The sequence below is a fragment of the Pteropus vampyrus genome, unplaced genomic scaffold, assembly GCF_000151845.1.
Source record: "Pteropus vampyrus isolate Shadow unplaced genomic scaffold, Pvam_2.0 Scaffold27, whole genome shotgun sequence".
NCBI classification, from domain to species: domain Eukaryota; kingdom Metazoa; phylum Chordata; class Mammalia; order Chiroptera; family Pteropodidae; genus Pteropus; species Pteropus vampyrus.
In genome coordinates this window covers 1,773,295-1,792,484 of record NW_011888808.1, presented here as the reverse complement: position 1 = coordinate 1,792,484, position 19,190 = coordinate 1,773,295, and the positions used below count along the sequence as shown (strand labels likewise).

At 33.6% G+C, this 19,190-nt stretch overlaps 1 protein-coding gene across 3 annotated transcripts in view; it reads left to right on the top strand.

Moving 5' to 3' along the window:
* The window catches only part of CDH18 (cadherin 18), a 272,418-nt gene extending 253,850 nt beyond the window's left edge, over positions 1-18,568 (top strand). For 2 of the 3 annotated variants that reach the window (XM_023528488.1, XM_023528487.1), the window contains 2 exons: positions 6,496-6,747; positions 14,800-15,290. In XM_023528488.1, coding sequence (XP_023384256.1) covers positions 6,496-6,747; positions 14,800-15,290 — 743 coding nt within the window. Of the gene's footprint in view, positions 1-6,495; positions 6,748-14,799; positions 15,291-16,793 lie in introns of those variants that run through there. The other variant, XM_011356437.1, reaches the window with a different exon arrangement.
* Positions 18,569-19,190: the final 622 nt, after the last annotated feature.

The following is a 19,190-nucleotide window of genomic DNA, read 5'->3' as shown; positions in this document are numbered from 1 at the left end:
ATGTGCTAAAAAAAAATATAACTCAGAGTTTACATTGCATTGAGTTTAAGATAAGGAATAATTTCAAATTTGACTGTGTAGCCATGAAAAAGGTATCTGTAGTGCCTTTTTCTTTCAAATTTCGCAGTCCTTTGGTAGTGAAATTAGTTTAATATATTTTGGAAACCATGAGAGATTTTGTGTTTATTTTGTACTTCCTTGGCATTGTCAGATCTGTGGTAGTCAGTATTCCCATGGTTTATTTCTGCCCTTCAAACCAGAACTCACAGCTGGTGTTGTAATGTGCATAATTTCTCTACAGAGTATAACCATTTAAAATTCTGTTTTTATCCACAGGGCTTCAAAAGACCATTTAGTGATCCACCCATTTCTAAGTAAAATAGCACACATAGCCTGTCCTGAGAATATCGTTGCAAATGAAGCGCCAAACGTCCGCTAGTGTCTAGTGGATATAGGAGCAGCTGTGCCTGCTGAGTCACTCACCTCCTGTCAGAGACGTTGTTGTTTTTGTTCTACTTAGAATCTTCTTTCTCCTCTCAGTCAAATCTCAGTCTTCACTTACCACGTTTATCCAGTCATCCCTGGCAGAGTAACACTATCCTTTATGCCAAGGGAGAATCCAGAGCTTGACTAGTGAGAAGGCAAAGGGTTTGTATGTAATCTTGACCCTAAAATGGGGAAGTGTGACTTGCCAATGTAGTGATTTGTTTTGTTTTAGTGGGCCTGTTGCTCTAGATAGAAAAAATGTTTGTGTTCTCTCCTTCGTTTAACCTCTATTGTTTTTGTTTTTGTTTTTACTTTTATATATTTTTTGCTAATAGATTTGCAAGCCCACATCTCTTACCTTCTTATTCTATACTCCTGCTCACTCTGAAAGCAAAAGGACAGCTGACTGGTATTCATTAAGCCACAATATAAAAGTATAAAAACAAAACAAAAATATGGCACATTTTACCATTCTGTGCCATTTCGTTTTGCTTTCCTTTTGAGAAAATGTAGGTTTATACTCTTTTGCCTTAATCCCTTTTTTATTCAGAACCTCCACATCATGCTACAGGAGTCATCCATCTCACCCTCTGCTTTCAGGTGGGCTGGGGGGTAGGGGGGGACTTTAAGCCATTTTAAAAATAGGATTATGCGTTAGCTTTTTAAAGCTCTCTCATCATTTTTCCTTATAATTTCCTTCAATGTTTATAAATTTTATTACTCCATAAATAATTTATTTTACTTTCATTTATTTACTAAAAATAATAGTATTAGTTAAAGGTATGTGATAAATAATGAGAACAGGGTTTCTTTCTTTCTTTTTTTTTTTTTTTTTTGGTAAACTGCTCTTATCTCTATTTCTGTAATTATTATTGTGATATGTTTACAAATTATTTTGAATTTGGTGTTGGATTTCTATTTTTATAAGTTCTCTTTTTATTCTTTATCACTTTCCCCACCTAAATTAACACTCTTATGGAAATTCGTATGTGTTATTCATGAGCAGATTTGCTGATATTCTTCAAGATTCATATTTTTCTTTTGTATATATTTATATTCTTTTTAAAAAGTCTCTAATATTCAATCTTGTATACAGAGATAGACATACATAATAGCAAAGAAGGATTGAACAGTTTCAAATGTGGTTTTAAAATGTTGATAATAGATGGTAGCTTCTTTTCAGAAAGAGATGTTTTCCTGCTGTGAGTGGGAAAATAGGGCTCAAAAGATGAATGGCAAAATCAAGTTGGAATAGCTTACTGTATCACATCTGATAAAAAATGGATATTAACAAATTGATTACTGATCTCCTCTGAGAGCATAGTCTAAGTTCTTCTGTATACATAGAGCACTCAATTAAGATAGTTATGACTATTTTACCAGCATTATTTATGAATCTGAAAGCAGAAGACTGAGACAATAGATGGCTATGTTTATCTGGTGTTTAAAAATTATCAAGAAGGAGTGTGGCAGATGGTCAAAGGGATGGCATTCCAGGGTGCACATAAGAACCTAATGACATATTGGATCAAACATTTGTGGTTTGGCAGAAACACAAAGAAAGCAAGGAGGATATTTACAAACGTAAATGAACAGGCAGAATCCAGCATCTGAAAATTGCGATTAGGGCAATTCTAAGATTAAAGGAAGGGAGAGTCAGGAAACGAAAGGAAGAATAAAACTTCAGTAGGGAGATCATGCGGCTGAAGTAATATAAGCCATATTAGATTGTTTGGTTTTAATTTCTTAATACCTGTCAACATAAGAAGGACACTATAACAGAAGACAAGTTCCTGCTGAGTGCAGTTCAAATCATTATTTATCAAGTACCTATTTGTGAAAGGAGAGTGGAAGGAAAGCAAAAGAGCATTGTTTCATGCATGGGCTCTGATCATAGCTAGATTATGAATGGATCTTACTGCTGCAAGAAGGGCAGAAAAAAAGTGAAATCATGTGGAGCCAGGCATATTTGTCTGTGTTGTGAGAGTTAAGTTTCGATTTTCTACTTTCTCTTCAGACACACACAAACACACACACAGAAAAGTCCAATAAGAGATCCACATCTGAGAATCTCGTATGTTCTGATAGATTTGGAAATTTTATTTTAAGTCTGCTAGACCAGGCTTAAGATAAAGTGTCTTTATTTACATTATCAAACAAGAAATCTGTTGAAATTCCAGGCTCCTTTCGCAGGGAGTGACAGGGAGTGAATGGGTGTCTAATAATTTAAGAGTTAAGAAGAACACATAGTTTTAATACTTTCCAAGATATGAGGTAATACTGGACTTTAATATAGGATTTGTTTTTGCTTCAGGGAATATTTTTAAAGCATGCCTTATTTTAATTTAAACTGTATTACAGTTTACAAAAGTAGCACAGAGATTGAATCTTTCAAAATCTCTCTAAATACTGAATGAGAGCATCATCAGACACGTATTGCTAGTTCAAGAAAATATATCTGAATTCCAGAACCAGTATGCAAGTCGTATTATACTATCACAATCTGTAGCCTTCTCTTCATGTAGACATATAGGTGATGGAAGTGTACCTCTCTACACAATGGTATATTTTAGTATAAATATTTTTGTGAAAGGTTCCTACAAAATTGCCAGTCAATTATAAAATTCCTGCAATTCTTATAGCTATGAAAATAAATTTATTATTGCTTTCAAAGGACTCTGAATTTCAATTATTTTGCAGTCGTTACCATGTGTTTATATGAGTCAAATGTTATATATCTGCATGACAGTCACCCTAATTTCTCCTCTATGTGCCCATGTCCTTTTCTGAACAAGAAATCAGATATATAACAAAATAAAGAATGTGTTGTTATCTATTTTGAAAGATTAAAGCTCGTTCAAGTCTATTTCTACATTATACTAAAGATTTAGTGGCTGGGGATATAAAGACTATATTAATTACATTCATAAAGATATTAATTACTAAGAAAGTTTGCCAATTTTTTCTGGATAATTTCTGAGACCTTTTATGACCTAAATCCATAAGTGACATGTAGAGTTCTCACACTCAGTGTTTTCAAAGATCCTTCATACTATAAATTTTTCTACCTCTTTTACCATCCCAGTCAAGTTCTTCTAAATACAGTCCATTGAGTTAAAGCATCACTTTTAAGGTAGGAAACCCAAAAGTATGTACAGTATCCCAATGAAGTCTTTTCCATAAAGAGATGCATAGAAATTCTATACCTCTACTAAATGTTTCTGAGGATATTTTAACCTATTTAGTCTCTCTATGGCCATCTCTCTCATATGATACTTTTCAAGCTTTACAATCTAATATGAGTTTTTACTTTATGTCTTCTTGTTAATGTAAGGTCTTGTGCTATTGTTCAAAATCTCCTTGAACCTTAATTCAATGTATTAGCTATATTAACTTGGCTTCCAAGTGTTCTATAAGTTTCTGTCTTCATCCAAACTATTAAGAATTAGAATTAAGAACTAAGTTTGCATATACATTATTAATAGAGTTTGTCCCTAGTTTGACATTAATAATTAGCACTTATCTGCAGATGTTCCAGCCTGCTATGGTTTCTCTTTATTCAGCTCACATTATTTTTTTTCATCCATTTGGAAGTTACACAGGACATTCTATAATGCTTGGTTTATTTTTTAAAGCATCTTTAAAATTTAAAGATTCATTGTTCTTCTCTAATTTGCAGCTTCAGCTAGACAAATTTTGTTTTCTGCATATATATGCACACACACATCTGCATATTTTTATATGCATATTTTTTTCCTATACCTTTCATTTCAGTTCAAAGTTTTCTTTTTCAAGTTCAGTGAACCTCTGCCAAGTACATTTTTTGCAGCTCTGGTGAGGTATGCAATATCCCTTGTCAAGAGCTCATTATGCTGCTGCACTGTCTTTCTAGGTGGGCAGCTCTTTGCTTCCTAAATCCTCTTTTTTTTCAAAAGTCAAACTTTCAACTGTAAAAAAAGAAAGAACGTTTTTATGCCTCTGTGTCTGAGAGTTTCTGTTTAAGGACTTAAAGTGCACTACAAACATAGGTTTGCTTTCTTCTTAATTCTGATCATGTTTCCGATTCTGTCGCCAGTAATTATTCTGAAAGAGAACATGTTTCCAAATTAGGAATGTTAAGTGTACACTAAACCAGAGCCATAAAAAGAAGACCCTATCTATCCCTGCATGCATCCTGTCATCACACACGTTATTATTCATGTTTACTGAGACCAGGTGTCGGTGCCTTACATCTCTTTTTCAGAGGGCGGGCAGTGAGATTATCAAACATTCTCATGCCTGTGAATACTTAGTTCCTAGGTTTTTTTTAGACTAAGGAATTGAGCATATAGATAAGTTTATATTAATCATGATGGAACATCCTACAACTGATAGAAGTGCTTCCTCAAAGCTCAGCTTTTCTGTGACAATATCTGTGACAATTATACAACGCATATCATGCAGTTTTTCTCTTCCCTTCTCTATTCTGAAGCCTACTTCAGAATAGAAAATTTAAACATTTTTTTATTCCTCTCCTATCAGGTAAGAGAATCTTTTTCAATTCCTTATCAGATTATTTATTTATGCTCTAGATTTAACCTTCAACAACATATACACACATATATATACATACATATGTATATAGAGAGATAAATAATATAGAGATCTAATATATAAAACTTTATATATATGTACAGAATATATATACTGAGAGATAGATATAGATATAGATATCTAATACTATATATAAAATTCATATATATGCAGAGATAGAGATCTATATCATTATATAATTTATTATATATACAGAATATATACAAATTGTTTTATTATATTACATTTAATATTTGAAAAATTGTCTTTTTATAGCATTAATTTGGCAGTCAAGATTATATTTAAGGTATTATATCGTGATGATCTTAACCATTCTGATCTGTAACAAGATTCCAATTTTCAAAATAAAAAAATTATATGATAGTAAAAAAATTCATAAATATAAATATCTATTGATTTAGATGGAAAGTAATTCACTCATAGATAGAATCACTGGTTGGGTTCTCTGAGAAGCTGACTCTGAATTGGAGTTCAGAGATCAGAATGTTAACTGGAGTCTATCTACATCTGTGGACCCCAAAAAAGGAAGAAAGGTTGAACGGTTGGCCAGAGAAAGTGAGACACCATGCAATGTCAGTGCCTTCATGATGAAACCCATGGGAAAGCTCAGGAACTAAGCTTGCCCTTCAATATCGTCGATGTCAATATCATTTGAATTCCGAGGAAATGGCTTGACCTTTGTAACCTTGCAGCAACGAGTCATTGATTATGCACTGCTCCTGAAGGGTATGACCTTGAGCCAGACAGCAATCTGCAACTAGGGCAGCAAGTCTTCCCATGCAGGGTATAGTACATAGCATTTAAAAAGCACATAAAAAATAGAATTAAATATTTTATTCTTCACTAACTTTCCCGTGATGTGCCCATGGTAACAACAGCACTTCAAAAATCAACTAAGTCTAAAAAAGTTTGTCAGTTAAAATGGCGTCTCCATATATATATATATTATCTGTACCAATGGCTCTTAAACCTTTTTGTAAATTAATTAATATCACCTGAATGGTTTGCTAAAAATGTAAATATTGGTTTTTATCACTTACATTCAGAGTCAACGGGTTTGGGGGAAGGGTCCACTGGCTCACTCAGAATGTTAGAATCTACTGGCTTTGAGCTGTCTGTGCCCTTTCACATCCTTTGACTGTTATGTCCATGCCAAAAATGTTTATTGCTTCCTCCCTTCTCTGTCTCTCACTATTTCCGCTCTCCTCTACTTTGAGATCTATTAATTTTCAAATAGATCTGTTTGAGAACCAATATTAGTTACTCTTTAATAATAAACCCCTTCATGTTCCCTTGTCCATTTCATAAACAAGCAAACAAAATAATTCACACATTCCCATGTATCCACTAAAGGAAATGTGAATCTCTAATGCCGGCTTTACTAAGTACATTTTGTTTTGCTTATGTCTGTCATAGATAACACAGCCAGCATTCTGACAAGGCGGAGGAGATTTAGTCGAACTATTCAGGATGTGTATTATCTCCCCATTATGATCTCTGATGGTGGAATCCCCTCTCTCACCAGCAGCAGCACCCTCACCATCAGGGTTTGTGCATGCGAGAGAGATGGGCGTGTGCGGACCTGCCGCGCGGAAGCGTTCCTGTCCTCGGCGGGTTTGAGTACAGGAGCCTTAATCGCTATTCTTCTCTGTGTTGTCATCCTCCTAGGTAAGTCATTCTAAATCTCTATATTCTATGATGACAATTCTGAATGTACCCTACATTCGTGGTGGGAGGGGCGGGGTGGAGAGTCACTTTGACGATATTTAAGATGCAATTACAAACAAATGTGGATAACAAACATGGCTGTACAGATTTTCTTTTCATTAACTTTCTCAGTACCATAGTTAATGTACAGATAATTTGATTGAAATGTGATTTAAAAATGCTGAAATGTCAGAATATGAAATAATAGAATATGAGAGAAATCTTTTTGGGAAGGATCTGTTTTAGAAACAATTGATATTAAATATTCAAAATCCCATATTGAATGGGCTTTTACAATTTATTTCAAAGAACATAAGTGGTACCATTCCAAAATGAATCTGAATACCAAATAAAAAATAGATTTCTTGTGGAAATTCCTCTTAGTCTAAAACATTAGTTAATCATCAATGTTAGCTGAAGTTTAAAGTAGTAAGTCTAAATAATTTTGGCCTTAGAGATATTAAAATTTATTAAAATAAAATAATATGATTTTCATTTGTTAAAAAATAAAATGTTTTCTTTAATTTTATATTATCTTTTTATTAGTCTAAATCATATCACAACTGTATTTCAAGCTATTATTACTATGAAATTATTAGAATTACTATTTAAAACAAGACAGAAAATTCAGTTTTTTATCACAAGAAAAATAGACGTAAAGACTCATTCTGCTTTATACTTCAGAGTGGTTATATATTTATTTTTCCAGCATGTCTTCTCCCTTCTACCTTCTACCTCTATTAGCAGCCTTATCTTTTACTCTTGGTACTGTACATACATTAAAACAAACAAACAAAATGAAACAGCTATGTTTTGGCGAGACAGAGATATTCTTGTAAGAAACGTTTCTTGCTTTATTTCTGAAATAGAAGACAAATTATCTGTACAGAGGGAGTGGAGAGCAAGGTAGAATAAGGCTGAAAGTAGAATGGAAATTTAGGCAGGAGTGAGACAGTTGAGGAGTTCCTTGGTCATGGTATAAAGATGGTGGGCTTTGTTCTAGGAGTGTAAAGAGAGGTTTAAAGTAACAGAGTTCTGTCATTAAAATCTGCATTTTGAAAAAGATGACTATGAATGAAGTAGAGAACAGATACCACTTCTGGCAAGATAGTATGTAGGCTGAGTGATTAATAAGACAATGCAGTGTCTCGCTCAGACATAGCATAGTTTGAACAATATCCTGTGAGTGGAACTGAAGAAAGATAGATAATATCAAGATGTTTTAAGTGAAATCAAGTGATACAGATCTCTGGATAAAAATATTTATCAAAATTTTAACTGAATGTTTATTGAAAGTACCTGAGATTCCACTTAAAAACAGCAATGTTAATAATTTCACATCAGTGAACAAATATCTAATGTTTATAACATAGTGTCTTTTTCTTGAAACAAATTTCCTAGGGCTAAAAATAAAATAGCCAAAAAGTTTTGTTATTTCTTTCTAAGTAATCTTGTATAAATTAGATATGTAGCTGAGTTAGAACAGTATCAAAGAAGACTTTTAATCTCTTGCTGAACGTGATCTTTCCTGAGCTGGGTGACACCAGAATTCACTACAGCAAAAAGAATGTAAAGTGAGAGAAGATAGACCAGAACTGAGCTGTGATAAAATCCAATGGGATCCCTAACTCAAGAAGGATGAGATAGCAAAAGAGAGCAAAGGAGTCAGAGAAGAAGAAAGAAAACTAGTGAAATATAACGTTATAGAAGTCAAAGGAAAAAAAGTGTGTTAAAGAGGACAGACCATTCAACAATTTCAAAAATTCAGAGGATAAATCAATTGAGTACCAAAAAGTATCAACTGCACTTAGCAACGTGGAGCAGGGAGGGTCTGTGCACCGTAACAAGAATTATTTCATTGCAATATAGTCTTTTACAGTGAATGCACGGTGGATAAGAAAAATCAAGCTTTCTAGATTTCATTCATTTATATATTAATTGATCATGATACTATTTTCTTTAGATATTAACATATTATACTTTTGTCATTGAAAATTAAACCAAAAACTCATAAACCAAAACCAGAAAATAAAACAAAATGAAACTACAAACATTGATCCCATCAGAGTTCCTAATTTAAAGCATAAGGTAAAGAATTCAGTGACTAATTTAAGTTCTTTCAGAGTCCTTATTCTGAAAATTGTTTAGCCGGTGGAGTCATGTTAACTATGGCTTCTGTTTTCATTTATCATCATAAAACTATTTTCATGTACTAAGATAAAACTTTAAACACTAATTGAAAATGTTAATACACAGGTACATTTAAGGTGAATTATGTAAAATAACATTTTTTATTTCATAAAACAATTCTTCCCTTTTATGAAAATGTTGTTTCCCCTTTGGGATAAATAAAAGAACATTTGTAAATTTTATGCTATTCCTCAGGACTAATGAAAAACAGGAGCTATTTGATATATTTACTCATTTAACTTTTTATTAAAACTCTTATGTGTTTACAGTTTATCCAAAGGTTTCAGAATAATTTCTTAGACTTGGGTTTAAACAATCATTATTTATAAAGTAATTTACATTTTTCATGGCATTGTAAGGGTTTAATCCACTTGGCACAAGAAATCATTGAATCGAGATCTGAATCAGATTTCTGCCATCTACACTTTTAGTCCATGCATCATATCCGTGGCATTGTTGTTATTCAGACACTATCTAGCCAAAAGACTCAGAATGTAGTCATTTGCTATTTTAAAATAATTTTGGTTAATATGTGAGTTATAATTTTCAAGGAAAATATCAGCAACATCAAACATAGTAAAACTTTTAGAACTTGTAATTCTGAAGTAGCATTCAATAATAACAGCTAAACAGATTGTGAAATGAGTATTTCGATATTGAAATGTTTTAACTAGTAGTCATTTGTTTGTGAAATGACTCTGATTGCATAAACCTAGTACTAGTTTTGACACTAATTAATGGTGTGATCTCAGGTGATCCATTCAGTCTCTTGTTTCTATTTCTGAATCTATGAAAATGAAGTTTCACCTAGAAGAAACTTAGAACTACCTATAAAATTTTGCAGTGCTTTTTTATGTTTTATTATAGGAAAATATAATTCAATATTGTACAGTATATTCAGACTCCATCTATGTATATATTTTGATTACCAGAAAATATTACTTGAAAACCAAAGGGCCTAAAATTAAATGGTGGATGTATACATCAAGAGTTAAGAGTTATGTTCTATTAAGATTACTTTTTTTAGACTTATTTTATGGAAAAGAAATAATTTAGAATGGAGCTTCATGCAATCAGAGTTTGAATCTGGAGGTACCCTTTCTCAGATCAAACATGTATTTCCTAACCTCACCCCATCAATAGCCAAGAGGACCCAGAGAAGCTGGCAGAGCAAACCTTAATCCACTTGGCACAAGAAATCATTGAATCAGGATCTGAATCAGATTTCTGACAAGCAGGTGACCTAATGAGTTCACCAGCTAAATTGTGCCTATCCTTGGATATAAGTTTCTTGATTAATGGAGATCAGAGTGGATTTGGTGTGAGGAAAATGAGGCATCGGGAGATGAAGGTGGAATCGATGAGGTAGTAACTGCCAGCCTGTCTATCACCAGATCTGTCTTAAATGACTTTGTGGGCTACCCTTGGTTTGAAAAAGAAGTTTCACTGAGAAGTGCCATGATCAGATGTAATCAAAAGCACTACAGAAGCTAATAAAATAATCTTGACATGTACCACCTCATTCTACCAAATTTAATGTTAACATATGATGGTATAAAAAGGAATCAAGTGATATTAAGGGGTTTAACAATCTGCTGTCAAAAGTATTTGCTGGAAGCGGATTGGAAGACAGTACATAATGTATTCAAATGCAAGTTGTATGACGATTTAAATTATGAAAACTCAAAATTCATTAGAACTCCAAGCACCAGAATGGTAAGAGAAATAAATAAGTAAAATATATGAGAAAATAAATTTTAAAATGTTTCCCCAAATATGAATTCCCTTTTTAATAAAATAAATTAATGGCACTTAAGAAATTTATTTTAATTTTCTCGAATAAAAAATTAGTCAAGTGTATTTAAAATTCTGGCCAAACTCAAAGATAAAACAATAGAAAAAATATATTAACCAAGAATAAAATATTCATTAAAATAAGGACCTCTCAAAAATAATAGTTTATTTATGTTTCAATCCAGATTATATAACCAAATTTTAAAATACCATAAATCATTTATAATTTTTAATGAAGGACAAGCTCTATATCTATGATTTCTTTTACAGTGCCTTGGCTCTGTTGTATTTTATTTTCCCAGATGACATACCATAAGGAGTGGTAATTTATTTCATATGTATAGTTTAATAGATCGTTAGGGGGGGAGGGTTCTGTCATTCCATTGTAGTAATTTGATTGCCAATTTTTAAACAAGAAGTTAAATTCCAAATCTGTGTATATGAATATTACTCTCACTCATTCTCATGAAATAAATTTGGTCTTGTGGCTTTTAGGAAACATTTATTTTGGTTTTCAAACATGTAATAAATGTCTTCAAGTAAAATTATGTGTTCGATATTATTGGTAACCATAAGCTGATTTGAAAATATTTAAAAATTATTTTCTTACTGAGGCTATTACCATTCACAAAGATTCACATAACGGAATGCCATGTTGCCCCTTTCACAAATAGGATGCTTTGTTCATCCACATGGAATTGTTGTTGGAGTGTCAACTGTGTGCCATCTGCTCCAGAAACACCTACCAAACAAGCATGAACATAAAGCGATTCCTTAAGAGCACATCTTATCATCCACATTTCCACATTCTTCTCTGAATTGGTCTAAATTAATTTTTGACTAGAGGGACCATTTATCCATATTTCTCTCGATGTACTGATGTGACTGTAAACAACATTTTCACCCCTAAAAGTGTCTCAGATTGTATGATTAACCATTATATGTTGATCTGCATATTAAATAGGTATATAAAAAAAACTAAGAATATTGGTCACTACATGGAAAAGAGATAAATGTAAAAGCTCAAAGTTCAAACTTAACTAATATCTATATTTTAAATTAAAATATATCAGGAATATTTTCTTAAATTTGGGGGAATAGCAAATATAAACAGTCATAATAATGAATCCAACAATATCTCCTATGTTTCATTAGGCAAACATGATCCTAATATCGCTGAAGGATGCAAATTACCTCCATAATTTGATAATAGTGTTGATCACATTCTCCCTTGTATGTACTCACATAAATTCCCTTGACATCAACCACCAAATATTTAAACCTAAAGGAAAATAACTTGATTTATTAACAAAAGTAAGAAATTTTACTAAAATTAGGCAGTCCATAGAAATAGATGTTTTAATCTAGAACAGCCTCCTCACTCGATTATAAAGATGAGCAGAAATATATAACCAATGATAAATCTAAACCTCTGAATATGATGAAATGATTTGCTTGAGGATGCTGCTTGAGCTGTTGTATTAGAAAGCTCTAGACTGAGTTTACACTAAAATACAGTGTAGTATCAAATGCATATTTACTACATTCAGCAAAAGTCTCTTTCTTCAAAAATAAAGTGCTATTTTAGAAAATGTCTTTGAAGTATAAGCAACGTGTATGAGAAACTGATTTATTTGTAGCAGAGCACTTGTGAAGCAGAGCCACGTGTAGCATGGGCATTTCATTCTCACCTTGCTGTCGTTACTCCCCTCCAGATTCACAGTGCTTCTCATGCCTGCAACCATCTCCCCCATTACTTTGTCCCATTACTTTTTCAGTATCCTTTTATTCCATGCTTTTCCAGATAATTCTCTGACTCTGTCTAAAAATGTTTTGGCTTTTATATTTCATCCCCAAAAGTTCCCACTTGCCTTTTCTTTCCAAATTTAGATTCCTCCCAGTGAACCATGAGCATCTCTTTCCACATATAACAGTAGATCTCCCTCTCACAATTATCTTTTCTACTTCTGGCTTGAAAATCTATTTCTCTTCCTCTCCATATTTTCAAGTTGTAAGCACATGTACACTATGATATCTAATGCAAATACAGGCAAAGCTTATCTATATTGCTTAAGGGTGCACACAAAAGGGGTTAAACTATAAAGAGAAGTAAGAAAATAATAACAATAGAAGTGAGAATAGAAGTTACTTTTTAGAGGTAGGATAAAAAGGCACTTTCTAAGATTCCAGGTACATTCTTCACCAGAGGATAGCTAACCTGGTATGTGTTTGCTTTACAACCATTTGCTGACGCTTACATATAATTAGGGTTTCCAGATAAAATACAGTATATAGATATAAATAGATAAAATATAATATTGAAATATGAATTTCAGATTAAAATATATATCTAGGTGTATATTTGTGTGTACATGCAGACACATATACACCTACAGATATATTTTATGAGACATACTTATGCTATATATAAATAAATAATGCTCTAATAATCCTTATGATATATAAATATATATACATATATATGTATACTATAATATGTATACCATAAGTAAGTCACATGCAATAATATTGGGATATATATATCATAAATGTGTTCTTGAGATATGTACATATGTATATATTCCAAATATTGCATGAGACATACTAAATTATATTTATATATAATTATATATACACATATAGTATATATACATATATGCATACAGTATACATATATATTTTGTTATTCATTTTATATTAAACATATATAATACAAATTCACACTTATATAATCTCAAATTCACACTTAATTGGATTTCCTGCATTATTTGCTAATCTAACAACCATTTGAATGTACTTCTGATTATTATATTGTAAAGAATATTTAAAATACTAATGAACCTAATACCTACTAATAAAAGCCTAGAATATTATCAACTAAGCAAGAAACAAACAGTTTGTAGAGATGAAGTGAAGGATATTGGGCCTAATGACACAAAGTAGTAGTGAGGTAATTCTACTTAGTAATGGTTTAATACTATCAAGTAGAATAATTTGAAACTACTGAAAAATGGCCAAAACAAAGGACCCAACATGCATTTCTATCAATTCATCTAATGGTCACAACATTGTAGGAAATAAGGACTAATTTGACTGTATTTGGCAAAGTAACCCTAAGCCACATGTCCAACTGGTCACTTCAGTTCTTTGTTCCATATTTTTAAAATAATGAAGTAGAATATAGTGATGGAAACATCATCACTTCTGATATGAGAAGTCATAGGTATGGTTCAAGCTCTTGCACCTTATTTGTCCTTAGACTTAGATTGTAGTTATTAGAGTAATTTCTTGAGTTCCAATTTCCTCATTTTAAAAATGAGGAAAGTCCCAGAGCTGCTGTAAACATTAAGAAGTTATGACCAGGACAAGCTGCAAACTGAAAAATTCCTATGAAACTTAATTTGCATACAAATAAAATAACACCTTTGATAGACAAATAACAGCTTGATAGATAAATGCAATTATTAATGCATGATAATATTATTCTAAAGGATAATGGACAAAAGAAGTCAACCATGTGAAATATTTGCTAGAAACCAAAGCATCAAAAGTCACGGGTTTACAGTAGAGACTCCTTCCTATTTTACAGAAACTTAAAAGGTATCCTGCCTTTAGTGCATCTCCCTACAAGGACTAGTACCTATAGATAGGACCATACATACCATTCTTTTTCCATTCAAAATTTCATAGTGCTTTTCCAGCATCAGTTTCCCTCAGTGTAAACCTGAGGTTATACTGTAACATGACTCAAGTATCCTGAATACATAAGCCTGGCAAAGGAGAATATTTGAGGGTTCTAGAAAAGATCAATGATTTCCAATGTTTTGTAGATATAATCATTTTTTTATGTTCTTCGAGATATTAAAAACCATTGAGGTGTTATGCAGAGAGTACAGAAATCAGGGTTGTGTTGTAATGCAAGCCAAATGGAATATAGTTGATGATTGGGTTGGAAATTGCTGATTTCCAATCTCCAAAAATGACCATTTTTTGTTTCTAACTCTTCATCCTCTTTCCTTTTTCCATCAGCGATTGTTGTACTTTTTATCACCCTGAGACGCAGCAAAAAAGAGCCCCTGATTATTTCAGAGGAGGATGTACGGGAGAATGTGGTCACCTATGACGATGAGGGTGGCGGGGAGGAAGACACCGAGGCCTTTGACATCACAGCCTTGAGGAATCCATCTGCTGCTGAGGAGCTCAAGTACCGGAGAGATATCAGACCTGAAGTGAAACTCACCCCCAGACACCAGACACTGTCCACGCTGGAAAGTATAGATGTTCAGGAATTTATTAAGCAAAGACTGGCAGAAGCTGATCTAGATCCCAGCGTCCCCCCTTATGACTCTCTTCAGACGTATGCCTATGAGGGTCAGAGATCAGAAGCGGGGTCTGTCAGCTCGCTGGATTCAGCCACGACACAATCAGACCAGGACTATCACTACCTTGGTGACTGGGGACCGGAGTTTAAAAAGTTAGCTGAACTCTATGGAGAAATAGAATCTGAAAGAACAACTTAGGGGGTCAATTCTTACAACATTCTAGAATTTGCTTCCTAAGCAAGTGGAGATATAACCTCAGCCATGACAAGGAAGAAGCGTGGAAACAGTACTTGGAACTCAGCAAGTTGTCCACAGCCACTGTAGAAACAAGTGCCCTTTTCACGATTGAAACTGGGTTATTTAATCGGAAGAAAGTCAAATTAAAAAAAAAAGAAAAAAGAAAAAAAAAAAAGAAAAAGCTATTGTTCCTTCTGTATATTTTCAATTGCTCAATAAAGTCTGTGGTACTGTTTAATTAAGAATACCTGAATTAAGCCAAACATGATATTTGTTTCAATATGTTGTGATTTTATTTTCAAAAGCAAAACTCAATAGAAAGGTTCAAAATCACTTATGACTCTGATTTCTAGGGGTGGTGCACTGCAGAATGAAACTTGCAAAGGTAACTATGACCTCTTTTTCCACTTTTCTGGGTGGACTCTTGAGCCCCGCACTCTGTTGTTGTGACAGATGTCATTAGCTTTGTCTTGTGTTTAAATGGCATGAGGAATATCCAAGATACCAGGCCACTTCATGGACTTGTACGTACCATTTTCTTTTGCCCTCCCCACTTCCTTTCTCCATACAAAATTGATGGAGCATGGGGATTTGCTGCTTGCACTATAATGTATGCAACTTTGATGCACTAATTGTGCACTGCTCTGAAGCACAGAGGCCATGGTCTCTGTTCCTCCTGCCCCCTTTTATTTTAATAGGAAAGACCCTTTTTTACATGATTTCTTGAGTTCCAATTTCCTCATTTTAAAAATGAGGAAAGTCCCAGAGCTGCTGTAAACATTAAGAAGTTATGACCAGGACAAGCTGCAAACTGAAAAATTCCTATGAAACTTAATTTGCATACAAATAAAATAACACCTTTGATAGACAAATAACAGCTTGATAGATAAATGCAATTATTAATGCATGATAATATTATTCTAAAGGATAATGGACAAAAGAAGTCAACCATGTGAAATATTTGCTAGAAACCAAAGCATCAAAAGTCACGGGTTTACAGTAGAGACACCTTCCTATTTTACAGAAACTTAAAAGGTATCCTGCCTTTAGTGCATCTCCCTACAAGGACTAGTACCTATAGATAGGACCATACATACCATTCTTTTTCCATTCAAAATTTCATAGTGCTTTTCCAGCATCAGTTTCCCTCAGTGTAAACCTGAGGTTATACTGTAACATGACTCAAGTATCCTGAATACATAAGCCTGGCAAAGGAGAATATTTGAGGGTTCTAGAAAAGATCAATGATTTCCAATGTTTTGTAGATATAATCATTTTTTTATGTTCTTCGAGATATTAAAAACCATTGAGGTGTTATGCAGAGAGTACAGAAATCAGGGTTGTGTTGTAATGCAAGCCAAATGGAATATAGTTGATGATTGGGTTGGAAATTGCTGATTTCCAATCTCCAAAAATGACCATTTTTTGTTTCTAACTCTTCATCCTCTTTCCTTTTTCCATCAGCGATTGTTGTACTTTTTATCACCCTGAGACGCAGCAAAAAAGAGCCCCTGATTATTTCAGAGGAGGATGTACGGGAGAATGTGGTCACCTATGACGATGAGGGTGGCGGGGAGGAAGACACCGAGGCCTTTGACATCACAGCCTTGAGGAATCCATCTGCTGCTGAGGAGCTCAAGTACCGGAGAGATATCAGACCTGAAGTGAAACTCACCCCCAGACACCAGACACTGTCCACGCTGGAAAGTATAGATGTTCAGGAATTTATTAAGCAAAGACTGGCAGAAGCTGATCTAGATCCCAGCGTCCCCCCTTATGACTCTCTTCAGACGTATGCCTATGAGGGTCAGAGATCAGAAGCGGGGTCTGTCAGCTCGCTGGATTCAGCCACGACACAATCAGACCAGGACTATCACTACCTTGGTGACTGGGGACCGGAGTTTAAAAAGTTAGCTGAACTCTATGGAGAAATAGAATCTGAAAGAACAACTTAGGGGGTCAATTCTTACAACATTCTAGAATTTGCTTCCTAAGCAAGTGGAGATATAACCTCAGCCATGACAAGGAAGAAGCGTGGAAACAGTACTTGGAACTCAGCAAGTTGTCCACAGCCACTGTAGAAACAAGTGCCCTTTTCACGATTGAAACTGGGTTATTTAATCGGAAGAAAGTCAAATTAAAAAAAAAAGAAAAAAGAAAAAAAAAAAAGAAAAAGCTATTGTTCCTTCTGTATATTTTCAATTGCTCAATAAAGTCTGTGGTACTGTTTAATTAAGAATACCTGAATTAAGCCAAACATGATATTTGTTTCAATATGTTGTGATTTTATTTTCAAAAGCAAAACTCAATAGAAAGGTTCAAAATCACTTATGACTCTGATTTCTAGGGGTGGTACACTGCAGAATGAAACTTGCAAAGGTAACTATGACCTCTTTTTCCACTTTTCTGGGTGGACTCTTGAGCCCCGCACTCTGTTGTTGTGACAGATGTCATTAGCTTTGTCTTGTGTTTAAATGGCATGAGGAATATCCAAGATACCAGGCCACTTCATGGACTTGTACGTACCATTTTCTTTTGCCCTCCCCACTTCCTTTCTCCATACAAAATTGATGGAGCATGGGGATTTGCTGCTTGCACTATAATGTATGCAACTTTGATGCACTAATTGTGCACTGCTCTGAAGCACAGAGGCCATGGTCTCTGTTCCTCCTGCCCCCTTTTATTTTAATAGGAAAGACCCTTTTTTACATGGATAAAATGAATGATTTAAGGTATACTCAGATATTCTGATCTGTCAGGGAACGATTTAATCAAAAAATTAGCTGCGAACCTCAGACTATACAAAATGTTGGGATTTTTTTTTTTTTTTACCCCCATTGGTTTTCAGTATGTTTAGATCAGAAGATTTAATCATTCCAATAACTAAAATTAGTTGTCAAAAAATATTGTACTTGGTTTATACTTCAGTCCAATATGCTTATTTATGACATAGGCAGTCATCAATAATATGCACCTCACAAGATAAGAATGTAGTCTGAATAGATTATCCTCTGATTTACATAAACTTCATAGATTTGTGATTGAGTTACTTTTATTTCTTACACAGATTCAGACTTTCTCCATCTCACTGACTGACTAGCCCTTTATGCTTGGGATATACAGGAAAATACGTAGGACTAGGAGCAACAAAATAGGAAATTCACACTTATTATTCTTGGACACGTCTCCCAAAGTCTCTGAGTTTCAGGGTCGACTGTAAATTAGAGACGGCAAAGGCCTCCCTGCCTACCTCACAGGCTTGTGTGTGGTTCAATAAGCGTCTGTAAAATGCTTTGCCAACAATAAAGTCTTGCAAACACCATCTAATTTTTTAATTCCATTACCTTATAAATGTATAGTTACATACATTTTGAATAAAATATATAATAATGGGATTTCATAAAACTTCAACAGTGAAGCAACTGCTAATTACACATTATATATACAAGTTGATTATTTTAATATTTTGCTAAATAAGTTAAATTTTTTTAGAATTTCTTGGAGTTATCCCTCTAAATTGTTTAAATAATATGTTGCTGTTGTTGCTATTGGTCTTGATTTCATAGCATTTTTGAAGGACTATTCTTCAAAAATAACCACATTTATGTATTAATTGAAATCCTCAAGATTTCAAGAATTATTCCAAGGGGGGAGTTTTTACTTTGCTCTTTAAATTTATCATAATCTAGTGTCCTCAAAAGTTATATGACATTTTCTGTCTGATTCTACCTGTGTGCAAAATTTTTAATTTTTGCCTCTGTTTGCAACTGCCCTATGCTATTATATTTCAGTTTTGAGGTATGAGAAGTCAGTAAATTTAATTTGGATAATTCTCAATTTGTGTTTTAAGTCTGATAAATA